This window comes from Rhipicephalus microplus, chromosome 9 (genome assembly GCF_043290135.1).
Source record: "Rhipicephalus microplus isolate Deutch F79 chromosome 9, USDA_Rmic, whole genome shotgun sequence".
Taxonomy (NCBI): domain Eukaryota; kingdom Metazoa; phylum Arthropoda; class Arachnida; order Ixodida; family Ixodidae; genus Rhipicephalus; species Rhipicephalus microplus.
The window spans coordinates 5,358,924-5,380,157 of NC_134708.1; the positions used below are offsets into that span (position 1 = coordinate 5,358,924).

At 48.1% G+C, this 21,234-nt stretch overlaps 1 protein-coding gene across 1 annotated transcript in view; it reads right to left on the reverse strand.

Annotated features, from left to right (window-relative positions):
• LOC119164824 (lysosomal alpha-mannosidase) overlaps positions 1-21,234 on the reverse strand; it is a 158,073-nt gene that overhangs the window by 13,445 nt on the left and 123,394 nt on the right. Inside the window, exons 10-18 of the mRNA XM_075873021.1 lie at positions 15,677-15,883; positions 15,552-15,612; positions 15,388-15,427; positions 15,248-15,317; positions 13,495-13,755; positions 9,219-9,345; positions 5,176-5,255; positions 2,130-2,345; positions 272-390 (exon numbers count right to left, since the gene is read on the reverse strand). Coding sequence (XP_075729136.1) covers positions 272-390; positions 2,130-2,345; positions 5,176-5,255; positions 9,219-9,345; positions 13,495-13,755; positions 15,248-15,317; positions 15,388-15,427; positions 15,552-15,612; positions 15,677-15,883 — 1,181 coding nt within the window. The remainder of the gene's footprint in view (positions 1-271; positions 391-2,129; positions 2,346-5,175; positions 5,256-9,218; positions 9,346-13,494; positions 13,756-15,247; positions 15,318-15,387; positions 15,428-15,551; positions 15,613-15,676; positions 15,884-21,234) is intronic.

Consider the following 21,234-nt stretch of genomic DNA (forward strand, 5'->3'; position numbering starts at 1 on the left):
TTAGCGAAGGAAGGAGAGAAGTGAGCGGGGGCCACTTTTTTGATCAGCAAACACGAGTACCTCCGCTATTACGTTACAACTTTGAATAAGTCCCGTGGCTGCGTATTTGTGGAAGAATCCTGCACAAGTGCTACACTATAGTTAATTTCCGACCTCGGGGGTTTAGGGACTCTTCATAAACGCAGGTAAAGTGAGCTAGCTCACTTTAACGCAGGCCTGTTTTTCGTTCGAAACGGGATTATGGAAGGTGGATACCATTGGCCAGGCTTACCCGCTCGGCAGCGGTCCGACAATCCACTCGAACTCAATGAATTGGCTGTTCTTGTACAGACGGATCACCTGCGACAACCACTGGTCGAAAATCTGGTGCACCTCCGTCACAAGTGGACCCTGCGCCAACAAGCCCGACCACACATGAAATAGAAATCTCACAGAAACGTTTAAACATTAAGGAGATTTAGCGCGCTCTTTTGTCATTTTGTTTGCATGCACAACGGCTCGGGATCAATTGTTTGTTCAGGTGATTCGCTGTATACGGCAAGTGGCAAAACAGAAGTTGAAACAGAGTATGCTTAGAAGCGAGAAAATGCAGAGTGCCAGAAACAATTACTGCTCCAGCCGTGTTATACATGATCCATTTAGAATATTTCGGCCACCATCAAGAATTGATTCGTCTTGTACTGGACAGACTTTGATACCGACAAAATTTTGTGGTAAAGGCTGGTGACTGTATGTCTCTGACAACCACACAGCCTGGCAGGTGCCAGTGGACGGACGCCGCGTTCATATTTCGCGAATGTCCGCCGGTTCAACGTGTCTCAACGTTGAGCGAAAATCGGGCTGAACCACTCTGATTTCCTGGAGGGCCAAGTGTTTCCGGTCAAATAATTCATTGGGTTACCGTGGAAATGAAGGGATACTGAACAAAAAGTGCCAAAACTGGCGAAACTTGGAAATTATACTCGGAAGATGCGACTGGTCTCATGAACAGAGTTCCCGTATATTTTTGAACAGTTGACTGTATTTTTGGTGGATTGTCAGCGCGCGGCGGCTGCCCGCGAATGGGAGCCATTACGTCACAATCGCCGAGGTGCATGCAGGGTGCACGTATTCTTGTCTTTTTTCATGTTCTCTACCACTCTTTTCATTCCACTCTTCCCCTTCTACAAAAGCGCCGATGCTTTGCTCATCCGGATGCATTTTCCGCAACCGGTGCCGTTCATACCGGTTCTGCGAACCAAAGGGGGAGATGAGCAAGCTGAGAGACGTGGGTGACGGCTGGCATTTTGTGCTTGCCCGTTTCTATAGTGGGTGTGACGTCACCTCTCGTAGTTCACACCGATGCCGCTAGACGCGGCAGTCTGTGAAAAACGCACGAAATTCATCATTTTTTTTTGTACTTTCTGGGGAATGAAAATTGTCTCTATTAATTTCAGGACCCCAGCTTTCAATACAGTTGAAGATTATGGTCGCAAAAGTTTTGTTCAGTATCTTAAGATTGGCCGAAGCCTTTTCGCGAGCTTCTGAACTGAAACAGAAGGTTATCGAATTGTCACGAGGTCATGAAGTGGGCGAAGGTAGCAAGCTGGATGTTCAGATTAGAACTGCTCATTGGGCCGAACTTGTGACCGGTAAACGGAAACTCAGATTACAGTAAGCGGTGAACAGAGCGTCCGCCGTCGATCAACTGACAAGCGGTGAAGCGCGTCGGCATTTATACGTTTGCCGTCGAATATTCTAGCCTTCACTGGTCGTCGCGCAAGCTCTGAAATAATCCCGAGTGTTCGTGTCTTGCGTGCAATCTTAACAGAACGATATACAATAATCGCGATTCTTCTCGAACAGTGAGGCGCAGTTTGCGCTGAGCACTCCTGACAGGCTTTGTGTGCGAAAACCAAACGAAACGAAAGTGGCGCGTGGTACTATCCTGTTGAGATAACATGGCACGTACGTCGTACACAGGACACGGCGGCAGCTGTTATCACTCGAAGGTCAATCAATCAATCAATCAATCAATCAATCAATCAATCAATCAATCAATCAATCAATCAATCAATCAATCAATCAATCAATCAATCGATCAATCAATCAATCAATCAATCAATCAATCAATCAATCAATCAATATACCTGCACTACTCGGTAGGTGACCTTGTTTCCCAGATCCAGGGGCCTGTTCATGTCCGGGTCGAAGGAGTACGCCCCGCCCGCGGTGGCCGCCGTCTGCCTCCTGGCCTCCACGCTGTACGCGTAGAAGGACTGGCGCAGCGAAACGCCGCTCTCCTGGCCGAGGAGAGTCACGCGTCGCACCAGGCCGCTGGTGGTGTCCAGCTCGAGGCGGTAGCGCTGCGCGCATGCGCGTATCACTCGCTTGGCAGGTTGTCCGCTTCCTTCATTTACCTCGTAACTGCCACACTGATAACACCTCTTGCTTTGCTTAAATGCAGTAATTTTGGCCTGGTATATATGCATAATCGCTCAGTATATACGTGTACGTAGCGCGGGAAGGCAAACGCACGAGGGGGAGAGAGAAATTTAGGTGGGCCGATGAGATTAAAAAAATTACAGCACATCCACAGAGTGAACGATGATGAGTTGGCGAAGCTCCGGAGGTACATCGGTAAAACCATGAATCCCTCTCTCAGCCGTTCCGGAGTTTCGAGGAGCCTGTCCCAGTGTACTTCTGCGGCAGAATGTGTGAAGAACGCGTGCGGTTTGCCTAGCTGTCGAATCGTGACAAAGAGTTCCTTGCGGCGTTCTTTGGGTTACGGCCCGCACGAAGGCCAGGTCTCGGTTGAGCCCTTCGCGAATGAACTCGCTCGCGCCGCTCACAAGTTGCTGCCGCGTGAACGAGCTGATGGTGGGAGCGAGCGTCGCAGTGCCATCTAGTGAGCATTCCGAGTACCAGAGGTGGCTACGATGGACAACAGTAAAAAAGCCTTCACACTTCACACTAATGAACTTCGCCTCTTAAAGTTTGCAGGTATAACGTGGCAGCACAAAGCACAAGACCGGGTTGATTGGCGGATCATGGGAGAGGTCTTTGTTCTGCAGTGGTTCAGGCTGTTGATGATGATGATGATGATGGTGGTGGTGGCGGTGAGGATGATACGTCTAATGAGCCCCTCTAGTGAATCGCTCCCGTAGTTGACGTCGCTTCAGTAGGGCGGCTAGTTTCGGTTCAATATCAAAAGAGATCACCTGCGAATCACGTGTCATGCGGTGGGACGAAATCGGTGATGCAGAAGTGTGCAAGTGATATGCATTTTAATGTTTTATCCTCTATTTTACGCAACAAAATATTGCTTTAATCATACATCTCTGATTCTAACTAATCATTTACACAGCTTGTTGATGCAATAGCGTTAAAGAGCTCGTTTCGCAGAAGTTCTTGCGTCGATGTCGGTTTCATGTCGGTGTCATTGGTTATGAGCGCAAAATCGAGAAAAGTGCACTTAAGATAAATCATAAGAATCTTCGGCCTTATTGAGAATTGAACCCAGACCGTCTGCTTGGAAAGCAAGAGTTCTACCACAAAGGCACGCCATTGCTCAAAACTGCTTAAAATATACGTGCATGAGTGTGATGTAGTATATAGAAGAAGCCACCTTAATGTGTTTCACATAGCGTGGCAAAAGCGTAGAATCTCACCTGGCGTCGACACACGTGTAATGCCGCAACAAGGGGGTGTTTTAATGCTCAGCCATTACAAAGCACTGAGGCATACTTAGTCATTATCAGCAGCAAAAACATAAAGAAGTGAGCAGCTGCGTAGGCTCGCGTGTTGCCTTAGGGACTCTAAGTGGGCACTTGGCAAGTATACGCCAATAACTTGAACAAATCTCCTTTGTTTTCATCAGATTTACCAGTAGTGAAGCTTCTTTGGAAGGGCAAATTGTGTTAATCTACAAGGCGCATGTCGCACCCCGAGTTAGCTTATCTCCCAAAACACAGTCCTACTCGTGCCGGGGAAATTCACCTGCCTCAGCCGCTGGCGTCGTCGACACGCAGGAAAAAGGAATGGGGGGGGGGCTGTACACCAACGGGAATCGCTGGGTGCCCGCGCTACGTACAGTCACGCTCAGTGTGAAAGTTATCGCGCGAGCGCCGACCAACGGCTACAACAGCGCAACTACCCGGAGCACTTTTTCGAGGAGAGGGTGGTATCACGCAGGCTTTGCCCACTTTTTTCGCTGTTCCTTCAGCTGCGACCACTCCCGTCTTATGAAGATGATTTAACGAAGCAGTGCCAAGTTAGAGTGTACTGGTACACTGTAGCCAAGTGCCAGAAAATAAAGGAGGCTATGCCTGTACGACGCGTTAAGGCGCGTTAAGGCTGGCCCTTAACGCGTCTTTCCCAAGAACGTTGTAACTACTTGCTCAGATAGGGGCCCACGAAGAATAAAGCTGATCGCAACAAACGGAAGGCTCAAAATAGACAGAGAGAGTGTATAGTTCGTTGTAGAAGCGACTGTTGGAGAATGTAACAGCCAATGAGGGAGAGAAGAATTCGCAAGTTTGGTTTCGACAGTCCCAAAAGGTGCCACTAGGCTCCTGGGTCGTTAGGAAAGTCGACGCTCGTGCGATAACTTTTATACTGCGAGTGCAGTTTCTTGGACGAGCTGAAAGTTCATAGCTTAATATAAAATATTTGTGGCGCAACTCGGACAAGCAAAGAAAAAAAAGAGGAGATAGGGTAGGGCGCCAGATAGGACCTGCAGCTCTGTCCTGTCTCTTCCTTTTTCTTTACTTGTCTGAGTTGCGTCACAATTAATATGTGGGGTTTAACGTCCCAAAACCACCACATGATTATGAGAGACGCCGTGGTGGAGGGCTCCGGAAATTTCGACCACCTGGGGTTCTTTAACGTGCACCCAAATCTGAGCACACGGGCCTACAACATTTCCGCCTCCATCGAAAATGCAGCCGTCGCAGCCGGGATTCAATCCCGCGACATGCGGGTCAGCAGCCGAGTACCTTAGCGACTAGACCACCGTGGCGGGGCAGTTGCGTCACAAATATTATACTTCATATGGCGCGCGACTGTATTCCTCAGTGTTCACAAGTGAATATGCCATACGTTTTTTAGCCCTGTTTCCGTTCTCTCTCGAGTGAACGTCCCTTGTGACTCGTGTTCTCACTCGCTAAATGCGGGCGTCAGTCATTGCGGGCTCACCTCGTTTTCGACGAATCGCTGCTCGGGCTCCAGCAGCAGGAATTCCAAGGAGGCCGAAGCGAAATGCATCTCTTCTTTTTCTGCATGTGCATTATTCGTGACAAGTCAGTAAAAACTCCCGTTTTGTGATAATCTGCGCATACTTTCTTCCCACAAACTGAAATTTGACAATTCACGATATTACACGAATGCGTTTCTTATTTACCGTGCGTTGCGTAGGGGTTAGAAAGATTACAAAAATGCAATTGATTGCGAATCAAGTTTCTGCGATTCTTTTTAAAAGTGCGGGGCATTTTAGGAGCCCATGTTGTCGATTGTTGTCGTCGCCACTTGGCGAAACGCAGGCAAAGCCACATATAAAAACAGAAAAAAAGGGAAGCAAGCCAAGCGACAAAAAGGGAGAAAGAAAAGCAACATAAGAAGCGAAATAGAAGTGAAGAGAAATAGAAAGAGAGGAGAATAAAACCGAAGATAAACAAACAAAGCTGTCCATCTTGCTAGGAAGCGCAGCCACTATTACAAAGAACACACAACACAAGCGCTTAACTTCAACTAAACGTTTATTGCGAACGTCAGAGTTTATAAAGGAGGTGAAAAAGAAAAAAGAAAAAAGAATAAAAAATGGTAGACAACAAAAAGCACACGTGCCAGTCCCGTACATTACTATCCGTTATTGTCTATCACACCATCCAAAAAACATAGTTCTTTCCGCATGAGCGAGATAGAGGGTGCACTAACACAATCAAAATCATCGCGTGTCATTTCAGCCGCTTCTACTCTCAAACGGGCTAACAAATCTTTGTCCCGATAGTAGTTTTTGAGAGTAGTAGTTTGATAGTAGAAGCGCTGTGTGTTTGATGCATGGGTGTGTGCGTGTGTGAGTGATCGTGTCAAGTTTTCGCGCTTTAATTAACTTTTCGAAAGAAGTTTATAAAGCTGTCCAGCTCCGCACTTCCTTCAGGCTTGGCCCTATAGTGCGAAGATTCATGTTTTGATGTTCTGTCAGGTAAGACGCGCGTACCGAAAAACAGAAAGAGGGAGAAAAAAAATGACGTGGTTGACCCTTCTCATCAGGAATCTGGATAACACGAAGGTGAAACGTGTCTTCGCAGAGATACTTGAGCATTCGTTGTGCATTGTTTCGCCACGAGGGTGAAATAAATAATGTTGCAGTAGCAAATTGCAATGTCGCGCGAAGAACGGCAAGCAGCTCGAAACTTTCAGAGCACACCTCAAGCAGAAAGCACGAACGAAATGAGCCCACACAAGAACAGCGCGGGCTGTCACAATTCGCGTGTGAGCAGCGTGCTCTTTCCATTAACGAATCAACCCTCCCTCTCTCATACAGAGAGGGAGGGCGCGCAGCTTCGCGAAGCCATGCGCCTTCTCTCACCATATAGGAGGAGGGTGCGGCGTCAAAAAGCCACGCGCTGCAGCAGACGCGTGTGGTCAGGCCCTTAAAGCGCGCGCGCCCGTCGTGCCATCCCGATACTGATTACAAAACACGCTGAAGTTTCCGAGCTCTGACGACCGCCAGCGGTACATGGCGTATATAAATGGCTCGCCGTCAACATATTGGAAAGAAGTTGTCTAGTGGCTTAGTTAGCGTCGCGCTCTGAGGAGTGCGAGATGGCTGGTTCGATGCCACTCTACAGAACCCTTTCCCCTCGTTTCTTTTTTTCTAATCTGCTAGTAAATATTTTACAACTTCATATCCGTGAAGAAAATACGTCACGGAGCCATGGTGGACCGTGGTGGTAACACATTCATGTAAAAAAAAAAGAAGCCGTTCTTTTCGACCCGTGTTATACCTGGCATTGCATCAAATATGAATACGTACCAACTAGCCTCTAATTAAACCTCACTAGTGCGAAACTACTTTGAATTTTATCGAAATGATGGCAAAAGAGACGTTGGTGCACGTATATATGGCGCCGGCTGAAATTTACGTACAACACGCATCTGCAAAACATATAGTATGCACTTTGAACACCATGGCACTATGACGTCTAAAAAACAATATCTTCTTATTGAAAGCTCTGAAGTCGCATGTCATGCAGACAAATTAGCACGCAAGTCAAGGTGTACTGTTGCAGAGGGAAAACGACTGACACTTATAAGTCAGGCATCTGCGAACCGCCTCTAACCGTATGCGACAGAAGAATGAGAATGCGTGGACGAGTTGGCTGAGCATAGCATACTGTTGGTCGAATCCCGGCTGCGGCGGCTGCATTTCCGATGGAGGCGGAAATGTTGTAGGCCCGTGTGCTCAGATTTGAGTGCACGTTAAAGAACCCCAGGTGGTCTATATTTCTGGAGCCCTCCACTACGGCGTCTCTCATAATCATATAGTGGTTTTGGGACGTTAAACCCCACATATCAATCAATCAATGAGCATAGTGTTGGGATTGAGACATCGGCTAGTCGGTTCACGCTTGTAATAGAAGAAAAAGATGCGCGCTAAATTCAGACGAGACACAAAGGGAAAGAATCAACAGCGCTATTGTCACGCCTTCTTCATCTTGTGTGTCCAGTCAGAATTCCACGCTGTTCTTTCTTTTTTTTTTCATAAGCATACTGATCTCCATATAGCGCCCAAGGTGGCCATACTTGTGCCCCATTTCTTTCGCGATACCTGATGAAAATGAGTTCTCGCAACAAAAGTAATGCTTCTGGGTCATTTTTTATAACACAAATAGATTAAATTGGATAAAATCTGATCGGGTCCTCCAAAACACAAAAAAATCATGCTAGAAAATTTTAGTAGCACGCACAAGAGACAAGAACACAAAGAAGAAACAAACTAGCGCTAACTCACAAGTGTATTTTTTTAGAAAGACTAGATATGCAAGCACCAATGATGAGCACAGGGGATGTGCACAGCGAGTCAAGTGGAACACGGGCAGAATACAAATAATTAAACAACATTTAAGCAAGCCTATTCCTCCTGAGGTCATTCGAAAATGTTAGGAGATATATAAAAATTAAAAAGATAATTATTCGTATATTAATGAAATAAGACTACTAGCAATACGCATTGACCTCATATATCAGACTGCCGTACAGACGTGGTCAGAACAACTTAGAAGAGATTAGTTGAGTATTACCGCATTTTCATAACAAAAATGTCTAAAGGCGACATTAAAATAGTACCCGTTTGATAGTTTGAATGAAATCACACATGGAATCAAAGACATCCCTGCGGCAGTATCCCAAACCATTCACTACGTCATCATTCGTCACTGTTCGGAGAAGCTTGGAACCCGTTACACACTTGCAATGAATCTTGTGTAATTTTTATTTATGCTATGGTTAACAACGATGAAGAATTATGCATGAAGCTTTTCTAATGAGTTAGAGCATTCGACCGCTCACTCATTGCGAAACTCGCTTTCTGTGATGCCTGGTTGTTCAGTTGCTTTTCTAAAACGCTACTCATGAAAACGCGATTCTTTTTTCAACATAAAGCCTGCCTAAGGCCAGTTTGCAACGGAGTGTCAAGCACCGGCTCACTGTTAGAATACCGAGCTGGCACGCAAGGGACCCGGGTTCAAACCATTGGGTCCTTCGTGTTTTTTTATTTACTTAGGTTTTTTTCTCACTTTGCAAGATACTAGTTACGGGCAGCGGCGGACAACTGCGGAGCACGCGACCGTTGTTGTGATGTCGTAACAGATTTCGCTGTAAAAATAAATAAACGGTTGTGAAGTAGCGTCATGGGCGTCCGCATGGAAGGGAGGTTAAAAAGGGGAGCCCCTGACCCCCTCATACCTCACCAGCCCTTGCCCTCACTCAAGCCGAATGAATTCTTTCCCCTCTCCCAGCTGCGATGCAACGGGAATTTGCACTTCCCAAGACAATATCCTGCCGACGTTCACGGGTAGCGCTCATTTGCCCTTCCTTTGTGTTTCTGTCTCTTGTGCGTGCTACGAAAATTTTCTTAGACGTGAATTCATACGATGTCGTCCAGCTGTCAGCCACTTGCATCGGAACTGCACACAAGACGTAAATCACTACAACAGGAAGCCCCGAAAGGCACTCACTCTTTTGCGCCGTGATGCGGTACGCCGAGTATCCCAGCGGCGGCAACTCGACGGGAAAGGTGAGCTCGGTCTTGGTAGCACTGTGGCGCTCGGGTATGTTGAGCAGGGTCATGATGAGAGGTACTGCCTGGCCAATGAAAAGAGTGCTCTTTTATACAGTGGCGCCTCAAAGCACGAATAATCATCATCACCATCACCACCCTGACTGCGCCCGTTGCACGGCAAGCAGCTTCTCCCGTGCTTCGCCAAGTAGCCCGGTCCCGTGCTTGCCCTGGCAGTTTTATTTGAAAATATTTAGCGTTTCGCCCACACAACTGATTGTTTTCAACACTCGGTGTACACCGCACCGCAATTTTGGGGAAGCTTTGTGATTGTCTGAGGCCACTGGGTTAAGGTAACGTGCGTGGCGCAAATAGTAAAGTTTATTGGAAAACGCTACGCGAGTGCCAGCTGGAAGGTTCGATAGCTGAGGTGTAAAAGACGACGCGATCTGCCGATGATCAGATTACTCGACGGCCGACGACATTTCTCACCATTATGAGTGTACAGCATGTACTGCTTGTGCTGTAAGATTTCATTTCCTGAGCACTATATATATAAAAGGTACAAGATAAAGGTCCTACGCGCCTACATCGAGCCATCATGATAATTTGGTTGAACGCTTCCATGAAGACGTAGAGTCAGTCATTAGTAAAGTAAAGACACATTATACTATGCTGGTGGGCGACTTTATGCCAAAGTAGAAAAGAAATTGGCCGAAGACCACGCAGTGGGGGAAGATGGCGTTGGTTATATAGAAATGCTAGAGGGGAGTTGTTAGTGGAGTTCGCAGAACGTATTAATTTACGGATCTTGAACACTTTCTTCAGAAAGAGAGCTAACCGTAAGTGGACGTGTCGAAGTAATAATGGCAAAACCAAAATGAAGTAGACTTCATTCTGTGTGCACACGCAGGCATTGTACGAAATGTCGAAGTAGTTGGCAAGATACGATGCCGTGACCATAGGATGGTAAGAGCTCTTATTCACCTAGATTAAAAAAAACAAAGGCATAAACTGATACGCAAGAAGCCAATTAAGAAACTGGCGGTGATAGGGAAAGTACAGGAATTCCGAGTTCCGCTTCAGAATAGATTCGAGGCTCTAAACGAGGTAATTAGCGTTGACAGAATGAACGATAATCTTACTAGTATCATCAAAGAGTGTGTAATGGAAGTCTGAGGTACAGTCACTAGACAGGACACTAGCAAACTATCTCAGGAGACGAAAAATTTTTTTAAGAGACGACAAACCATGAAAGCCTGAAATGCAACCGACAAAATAGAGCTAGAGAAGCTTTTGAGGTTAATCAATAGGCGCAAGGCAGCCGACATCAGAACGTATCACACAGAGAAAATTGAGCAGGCTGAAAAAAGCGGCAGAAGCCTAAAAGTTGTGAAGGCAAGCTTGCGCATAGGCAAAAATAGGATTTATGAATTAAGGGACAAGGAAGGCAATGTCGTAACCAATATGGATAGGGTATAGTTGAGGTGGCGGAGGAGTTCTACAGAGAGCTGTGCAGAAACCGAAACAACCAGGATGAAGTTGTAAGAAGCAATAACAGCCCTGACGAATTCGACATCCAACCAGTAACGACAGGGGAATTAAGGAAAGCCTATAGAAGGAATGAAAAGAGGCAAAGCCGCCGGTGAAAATAAGACAACAACGGACCTGCTGAAAGATGGTGAAGAAATTGTGTTAGAAAAACTGGCCACCTTATATACGAAGTGCATCTTGACGAGAATTAAGGGTACCAGAATCTTGGAAGAACGCCAACATCATTTTAATCCATGAGATAGGAGACGTCAAGGACTTTAAGATTTACAGGCTTATCAGCTTACTGTCTGTTCTCTACAAAATATTCACAAAAATAATAACTAATAGAATTATTTTTTTTCATTTCAGGTGACATAATAGTTAAATCAACCGAAGGACCAAGCAGAATTTTGCACAGGCTACTTCACAATAGACATTATTCATACTATCAATCAAGTAAAAGAGAAATGCGTGGAATACAACCAACCTCTCTACATAGCTTTCATATATTACGAGAAGATGTTTGACTCAGTCGAGACATCAGCAGTAATTCAGGCACCACGCAATCAGGGCATCGACAAACCCTTCATAAGCATACTGGAAGAAATCGACAGTGGATCCACAGCCACCATAGTCCTTCATAAAGAAAGTGACAGAATCCCAATGTAGAAGGGTGTAAGGCAAGGAGACACGATCTCTCCAATGCTATTCACCGCGTGTTTACAGAAGGTTTCAGGACTCCAGATTGGGAAGAGTTAGGAACAAGAGTTATTGGAGAGTATCTTAGCAACCTCTGATTCACTGATGACGTTGCCTTGATGAGTAACTCAGGGGATGAATTACAGCTCATGATTACTAAACCAGACACCGGAAAACAGAAGAGTAGTTCTGAAAACTAATATGCACAAAACTAAAGTATGTGCAACAGTCTCGGCAGAAAACAACACTTTGCTATAGGTGTAGAGACGCTGGAAGTTGTGAAGGAATATGTCTACTTTGGACAGGTAGTAACCGCGGAGCCGAACAATGAGAGTTAAAAAACTAGAAGAATAAGAATTGGGTGGATCACATTCGACAAACATTCTCAAACAATGAATGCCAATCTGCAACTAACCCTCAAGAGGAAGGTATATAACAGCTGCATCTTGCCGATACTTACGTACGGAGCAGAAACCTGGAGGCTTACAAAGAGGTTTGACCTTAAATTGAGGACGACGCAGTGAACAATGGAATGAAAAATGATAGGTGTACTATTAAGATACAAGAAGAGAGCAGAGAGGGTCACGGAACAAACCGGGGTTAAGGATATCATAGTTGAAACCAAGAAGAAATGGACATGGGCCTGGCACGTAGCACGTAGGCAGGATAACCATTGGTTCTTAAGAGTAACTGAGTATATTCTTAGAGAAGGCAAACGTATGAAGGTAAGACCTAAAATTAGGTGGGCCAATAAGATTAAAACGTTCACAGGTATAATGTGGCAGCAGAAAGTTCAAGACCGGGTTGATTGGAAGATCATGGGAGATGCCTTTGCCTAGCAGTGCGAGTAGTCAGGCTGATGATGATGATGATAAATACTTCGCCCGAAGGGAGAGTTTCGTCTTGAACAAGCCGACTGCCGCCTCGTCCAACGTCACAATCACGTGAAAATTTCTTATGTGTGTTAGTATGTACGTCTGTATGTGTGCGTGCGCATAGCGTGCCCAAAATACCACGAATCACGATTAAAAAAAAACGAGACTGTCGTTACGTATTTAAACTGCATGAGCAAGACAACATGTCAGACACACAAAATGATCACATGCGAAGCGCAGACGATCACACGCACGCTGCGCTTTGTCTGTGATTGTTCTGTGTGTCTAACGTGTTGTCTACTTCGCACAGTTTAAATATGTCTTCAAGATATATCAACCAACTTGCCGAACAACATGCATTACCGTCGTTACGTTAGACTCATTTAGTACTTTTTGTTCTGAGTATACCGTAGTAGTCATTGGTATTTTTTTCGTTGATGAGGTTTAGTTAATTAGGCCTTACAATGTTTGTAACTCAACAAATGCTTGTCTAATCATGAAAATATCCATAAGTCATATGTAGGCATGCTCAAAGAACATGTAACTGCGCTATTTCGAGCCACTATACAAATTACGTGCTCATTAGTTCTGGCTAATTAAGAAAGCATGCGACGTACAAAAAATAACACGTGACTACGCCCTCACCCGCAAAACGTTGGAGAACGGCCTTGACTATTGTGATCCTATTTGTGGGCGCTACTTCCTGATGCGCGTTGCAGTCGTGCATTTTTCAGACTTCCTTGACTTTATTCATTAGGTACCAAAAAAAAAAAATGCGAGCACGCACTTAGTGTTTTGTTTAAATTAGTGGAGTTAGGTGTCACTCGAATATGTCTACGGATGCCTCATTGACATTTTAGTGATTAGGTCTGTATTTGTCAAGATAAAAGCATGATCAGGACTAACTACATAAACCACACTAACGAAAAACAATTGGTAGTGGCTGTTACAGCACACTGGAGACAAGGTACACAAGGTGTGCTTCGCGTAACGACGTTATTTTTTAACATCATGCTGCGTGATATTTGGGACACCCTTTGTATACATATGCCACACTGAAAGACATCACCCCAACCATCCCTAGCTATACGCCATCGTGTATCCAAATGGCCACCGAACTCTTCTTGCCTGAGTGTCCAGCTCTTCTCCTCGGGGTCCCTGGACGGTGAACGAGAGCCCGCTGTCCACGGGCAGCCGGGCGTACGTGCTCAGGGCCGTCGACGAAGGGTTGTACAGCAGCAGCGAGAACTCACCGTCCGTCTCAATCAGGTCCAGCTTGGCAGAGTGCACGCACTCGCTCACGTTCAGCGCGTGGCAGAAGCGCCATGGCAGGTCACCTGCTGCACCGCTCGCGTCCACCAGCTGGTTCACGGAGCGGCTCATCACCGCCTGCGCGATATGGTATATACACTTCTCATTACGGGCTCATCTCATTGACTAGTTGTTAATTTTACTAGTCGATATCATCATCATCATCATCATCATCATCATCACCGCCACCACCACCACCACCGCCGCCGCCGCCACAAACACCACCACCACCGTGGCAGCGTGAAAAGTGACTTTCGTCCTCTCCCCAATTACGAGTCTGATAAGCGCGCACGCAGGAGAGACCACGCTCCGCGGAGGCGGCGCTTTGTGAAGGCGACGACCTTTAGAGGGCGCCCAACGTGAGCACGTCACCTCATATCGGCACTGATTACGAAAACACGCTAAAGTTACGAAGCTCGGAGGCTACCAAACGGTGTATAGTGTTTATAAATAGCTTGCCGTTAGCATCGCGGGACAACGCACGCTCCGTGGCGTGGTTGGCGCCGCGCGCTGGGAACCGAGAGGTTGCTGGTTTGATTCCGCGCGACAAATGCTTCCCTTCTGTTTTTTTTTCTGGGCAATTTTTAGTACATAATTTTCAACGTCACTTCCGTGACGGAAGTACGTCAGCAGAACCGTGGTGGGCTCTAGGATAAAACACTTTCGTGTTAAAAAACGTGGTTGATCTCTTGTTTTTATGAATCGGTATTACACGAACGTGAAACGTGTCCTCGCTGAAGTAGCTGGGCATTCATTGCGCTTTGTTTCGCCACAAGTGCGAGGAAATGAATGCTGGAGTAACGAATCGCAATGACACGCGAAGAACGGCAAGCAGCTCAAAACTTGCAGCGCACACCTCCAGCAGAAATCACGCGCGAAGTGAGAATATACGGGACGAGCGCGAACTAACATCTGTCACAGCTCGACACTTGAAGCGCGCTGCTCAAAACAGAAAGAAAAACCCATGGGACGCACAACAGGATGAGCGGGAACAAATGTTACAATTCTTACTTCGTGTGTAAGCAGCGCGCACCCTTTGTAAGCGCGGCCGTGGCAGTATGGGAAGATACCGTCGTGCTCTCTTTAACTTACCGTAACTTAAAAAGCGTACTTGCGGTTTAAGCAGAAGAAGCACATAGCGACCGAATTCTGCGCTAAGCGCGCGCACGGGTGATCTACCATGCGAAAAAAACATCTATGCGCACTTTGACCACGCCATGCGGAGGCGCGCGCGCAGAGACACGCAGGGTGGCGTGACACGACGATCTTGAGAGCGCGCGCCCATCATGCCATCTCGCTACTGATGACGAAAGCGCGCTGAAGTTGCCGAGCTCTGAGGATCGCCAGCGGTACATGGTGTATATAAATGGTTCGCCGTTTACGTAGCAGAGAAGATTCTGTAACCGCTACCGAGCCACACACGATGTCCGAGGCAGTAACTAGAACCTTTATTTCGTAATTTCCACAGTGTGGACTAGCGGCGAGTAATGAGATTTAACCAACTGTTCTGGCGCATAATCGTTTATGATGGACCGTGACTCGGACGAGCCATGACCCTAAATGTACTCACTTCGCACTGGGCAATGCCCTCCGAGAGTAGCCTGGCGTAGTCTTGTGCCACGGCCGCCTTGGAGGTCCCCCTGCGAGGCAGTTCTCTCAATGACACCGACTCAGGTTGATGCTTCTCGCGTCAGAAATATCAAAGCTCACGTGATGGCATCGTGGTGCTGCATAATGGCCACGGCGTCCTCTAAAGACGAGAAAGAATAGGAAGTAAGCATCGACTTTTCCAATATGCGCTGAAAGTAAAGCGTAATCTTTTAGACACCCGACTGCGTAATGTGAGCCACAATGACCGCAAACAACGAACGTACTCAGCCTAAGCGTCTGGGCGACGTCCTTCAATCCACCGAGTACAGCGAGCTGCTTGCACGCCTGGAAGTAACGCATGTTTTGCTCATCGAGAAATTACTCACAGCTAATATGCGTGGCGCCGAACCTGCAAGAATCCGTTGGCATATCGGGCGTACTCCTTCAGGTTGGGTCGACTCGAGTAGAATCCCACCCACGTGCGGCCCGGTATGTCCGCGTACGGAACCAGGTCGCCGCGGTACACGGGCCACGATCGATTGGAGGCGTGCAGCGCCCCGAGGTAGCACAGCGGCGTCGAGTACGTGGCGCGTACTCGGTGGCCCTTCTTGCGAGCCTGCGCGTCACTTGCATGACTCCGCAAATAATGGAGAACGGCGCCAAAAAAAAAAAAAAAAGACACGAATATTGCGATTACTGGAGTACAAAAAGACGCGCATAATCAAGTAAAGATTCAACACAGAACAGAAAAAGGTGTCGAGGCTGTTCTATTTTCCAATCCTTGCTTGATGGTGACCCACCATGGTGGTCTATTGGCACTCGACTGCTGACCCACAGGTTGCGGGATCGAATCCCAGCCGCATTTTTGATGGATGCGAAACTGCTTCAGACACACGTGCTTATATTTAAGTGCTCGTTAAAGAACCCCAGGTGTTCGAAATCGCCGGAGCCCTCCGCTACGGCGTCCCTCACACTCATGTCATGGTTTTTGGACGTTCAACCCCCCAAATTATTATTCCTTGATGGTACGCTTATTTTTGTACTCCAGTAAGCATGTATCAAAAAGCCCAAGAGGTTATTGTGAAGCTAGCTTGTTCACCGGAGACTGCTTAAGGCAAAATACTATTAGGCACGCATTTTCCATGACAAACCCAGGAGCTGAAGAAAATTTTCAACTAAGTTACGCAGGGCTCACTTTTCCCTCACCCTCACTGTACTTGGCTTATGCTTTCCTTCTCGCTACACAGGTTTCTCTCTCTCGACTTCGCTATGCTCGAACATAACTGCTCACAAAATAAGCTCAGATCAATTTTTAACAGCTAAATATTTTATCACCCACTTCCAAAGACAGAGACGAAGAATAAAAAAATCGAGAAAAAGAAGTGATTGCGATATTTTTTTTCTTCATGGCTTGTCTTAGACGTTTGTGTGAAATTGGAAATTATGATTTACCGACTACTCTAAACGAGCAGATTGACAAGTAATGTTCAACAGCTCAGCTGTGATAGCCTGTCACACCACTGTAATGCGGTCTAGGTTGTTTCCCAATGCACTGCCACCGCGGCCTGTGACAGATAAAAAAAGAAGAGGGACCGAAAAATGAAAATGAACTTTGAAGTGATCTGGCAGATACAGACCATGTTAAGTCAATCACAGCGTGGACAGGACTTCCGTCTTACTTAGCTGAAGTAAAAAAGGGCCAGCCGACTCAAATCCTAGAGAACAGCCAGCTTGATCACAGTCCGATCTACCGACCAACCCAAGATGAGGTAAGAATTCATGTCACCTGATGTAATTCATAATGCTCCCAAAACTCACTACAGCCTTTTTGCATACGAATTGGCCAACACGTCCGGTAGTACAAACATGCAACTTCGCAGTAACAAGCCAAAGAGGCCACATAGTAATTCCGGAACACGTCCGTCTCCACGAAGGCACCACAAACGAACAAGATGCCATACATTTTGCAGATATAAATTACTTGTAACTCAATAGTGTAAGTGTTTTTATCTTTCTAGACTACTGTTATGTCAAATATATCACCAGTGAGCGATACGGTCATCGGCGTGCAATGTGAGAAACAAAAACTTGACGATTAAAACTAATAGGTTATGATTAGAGGTCTATAAACGAACCCCTTTGGTTATACAACGACACCTAGCATTCGCCCGATGACATTCTCGGTTGCGCAAACATGCAATAATCATTACAATAGGCAGAAAAAAAAAACAGCGCCCACGAGACAAGTTTTAGGATCTGTCTTCTCCATTGACACACCATTAATGTGGAGAAGCCTGCTTTAGGTGAAGATTTGCACATGTGAGTGGATGATGAAGCCCTCAGAGCATGAAAGACCTCCCACGAAGTTGCGAGGAGCTCCTGTGTGTGCTTCTTTAAAGAAAAATGGCAGTGGCTTAGCTCAGCTATGCCAGGATATACGTAGCGTTAGCAAAGGTTCAGCTGATTATTCTTAGCTTTCCAGATATCATGCTTACAGCTGTTCCAAAGACACACACACGGTATACGTATTATGTGGCACATGTATATTTATTTTGCCGGGCAACTACTTCGGGATCCGACAGTTAAGCTTCTCCGTTCTACTGCACCGTTTAGCAGCCTTTGCGCTCTCCTTCTCCATGGCTATACCACAGGGGCAAACGCCAGTCAGAGGCGCTATCAAGCGGCTCCAGCGCAGTGTCAGATGGCGACTGCACAGGGAAGGCGCGCGCGTCGGCGTCCATATGTCTACCAAGGCTATGACGGCACTCCTCTGGAAAGCGCACACCGGCGGCGGCGAGTCGTAGGTGTTCTGTGGCGCGGCCGAGTGCGAGGGAGGTGCCGGCTCCGGTGCGCGACACCACTGATCGTCCTGAGACGCGCTTGGACGCCGGAGCGAGCGGACGCGCGTCGCATGCGCTCCGCCGAACGTGTGCTCTCGTTGACCGGATTTTCTTCGATATCGTCGCCGGCACTGTGTCGGATCATCAAGTTTTAACTGTCCTGGGAACCGCACACCCTTCCCGAGGCTGTAGAGCATCTCCATTTTGCTCTATCACCTTCAGAAGAACCCATGTGAGCGCTGGGCCGCTGGGCCTAAGCGTCGACCCAGCTCGCCTGTGCGAGTACGGGTGACTAAGCCTAACGGCGGGACCCCTTCCACAACACTATGGACGCTAGCACTACGCCAACTGCTGACGTGACTACTACCGGATGCGTTCAACCTGCATTCAGCCCCAACGACACCCATGTTAACACGGAATCTCTCGACCTCGACGAGCTCACCTCGGCAAGCGAAGATGAAGCTGCCGTGCACCATCCTACATCGTCTGCATCGCTGGGACCGGCGAGCGACACCGACGCCAACTGGAAACTGGCGATTTCCCTTCGCCAGCGTCAACGCCAGAAAAAATTCGACAAAGCTCGAGCGGAATTGATGCAGCCGGCCGGTCCTGCAAGCACTCCGCCCAGCCACGTCAACGCCGGGGCAGCTGCGGGTGCGAGCGCTCCTGCTGCGCAGGCAGACGCGGCCGGCGTCGCACCGGCGCGAACACCACCACCCTTAACGAAGCCGCGCCAGCTACGACGGAAGCTGCCGCCACTTCCACGCACGGACATAAAGATCATCATGCGCCCGAAAAAGGGCCTGGCCATTCGGAACTTCACTACGCATCAAATCTCCCGAGCCGTAGCACTGGCGGGCAATTCACGACAACATTGTACTGGTGATCATTTCATTATACGTACTCGCCCCGGGTCGAACATCATCATTGCCAGCACGCCACATGTTGAGACGGTCGAAATTCTTCGTCGGATCACCACCCTCACGCTTGAGAGGAAGACCTATAGAATTCAATACCTATGTGGCGGCCCCTGAGGGCACCTTGCGGGGAGTTATTCATGGGATAGACCCTGGCACAACTCCGGAAGAACTCACCGCCAACCTCCGCGTGCGCACGCAGGGAGTGACAGTGCACAGTGCACGAATGCTTGGTGCTACCAAATCTGCCGTGATCCCTTTTGAAGGCCCCCTTCAGCCCCGATATGTACTGTATTACGGTGGGGAGGTGGCCTGCCATCCGTACAAGCCGACGCGACAAGCCTGCCAAGTCTGCTTACAACCGGGGCACCGCTCAGACGTATGTCCCACGCCAAACACTCCCGTGTGTCGGCAGTGTGGTATCCTCAACCCCGTTGACGGTCACCCCTGTGCTCCCAAATGTCACTTGTGTGGAGATGCCCACTTAACGGGCGCGAAAGAGTGCTCTCAGAGACTGAAGGCCCCGCGCCCACGGCCACCTCCTCAACCAGCAGCACCAGCCAGGGGTCGCCACCCCCATCGTAACCCACGCACTCCCAAACGTAGGTGGTTCAGCAAGGAAAACGAGACCTCATGCAGCCACTCCCGCTCACGCTCGAGGTCACAGTCCTTCCCGCCCCTCCCTTCTGTGGAACCTGGCCAACAGCAGCAACCACAGCAGCGACAACATCCGAAGAACCGGATGACCAAGGGGCAGCAGCAGCAGCAACCCACCTGTCAACAGTCCCAGCACGCCTCCAGCAAGCATAATGAGAAGCCCAATCCCACTCCATCAGCCGGTGCCGACAATAAGGTGAGCTGGTCAGCTAATGTAGATCCTCCCATCGCTCCACTCAATACCCTGTCCACCGCATACGAACACCTTCTCGCGGAAAACATAAAACTCAAACAGGAGCTGGCGGCCGTCAGGGCACGTCAAGCAAAGGACAGTTCTCAACTTCATGCCCTAATGGCACGTCTTGGATCGCCGCCCGACTCCCCCGAAAAAAACCCCCCAACCTCCCCCAAGAGACAGAAGACCCCTAAAACGGCGCTATCAATTCCTGCTGCGTCGGGCACCACAGTCACACGCGAAGAGTTACGCGAAATGCTCTCAACGCTCGCGCAGCAGCTATCGCAACAATTCAGTGCCGTATTCACGCAGTTCGGAGAACGCCTCGACTCTCTCGAGACACGCTTCGAGGCGCAAATTGCTGAAACAGGCGAAAACATACGCAGGAAGAGGGCCACTCGTAGCTCGCACGCCACGACAGATCAAGGTTACCATAGACTAGGATTGGAATCACATGCATCCGAAATCCTCGCTACCCCCGCATTGACACCCAGCGCCCTCACCCTCACTCCTACATCGGCGTCGCAAGCCGAGATTCCGATACCCACGCCTTTACACTCAACGAATTAACCATGGGCAGCACAGCCCCACTCATTGGCGAACATTTAGAAGTCTGGCAATGGAACTGCCGCGGCTTCCGCAGAAAGCGGAGCCTCCTCCCACAGTACATTAACACACACCTTGCTCGGCCAGATGTCATAGCGCTTCAGGAGCCCGGAACGCCACCCATATTTTCAGGTTATGAGTCCTATAATAGTCAAACAAAGGGCAAAGCGGCCATCCTGATTGACAAAGCGCTAACCGCAGTTGGCTTAGACAATATCCCAGACACCAACATAGAACATGTGATTGTGGAGCTAGTTCCCAGGCAAAAAAAGAAAGGAGAAAAGCGAAGTATCATCATTGTCAACGTATATAGCGCCCCAAAGCAAAAAAACACTGATTTCCATGCCCTCGTCCAAGGTGCCTGCCGATTGGCCCAGGGAAAAGAACTCTTACTGCTCGGCGACTTGAACGCTCTCGACGAACGCTGGGGTTACAACCGTTCGGATGTCAAAGGTAAACAGCTTGCGGCTGCCACTGAAAAATTTCAGCTTGAACTGCTTACGAATCCCGCGTTCCCTACCCGGATCGGCAACAGTGTATGCAGGGACACTTGCCCCGATCTCACCTTCGCCCGTGGCCGTGCAAACTATAACTGGGACAACCTGCAGGAATCCTTCGGCAGCGACCACTTCATTCTCCGCGCAAAAGTTACAGAGAGCGCAGCGCGTCGGTCTATTGGAGAAGCACGCATCACAAACTGGGACGCCTTTCG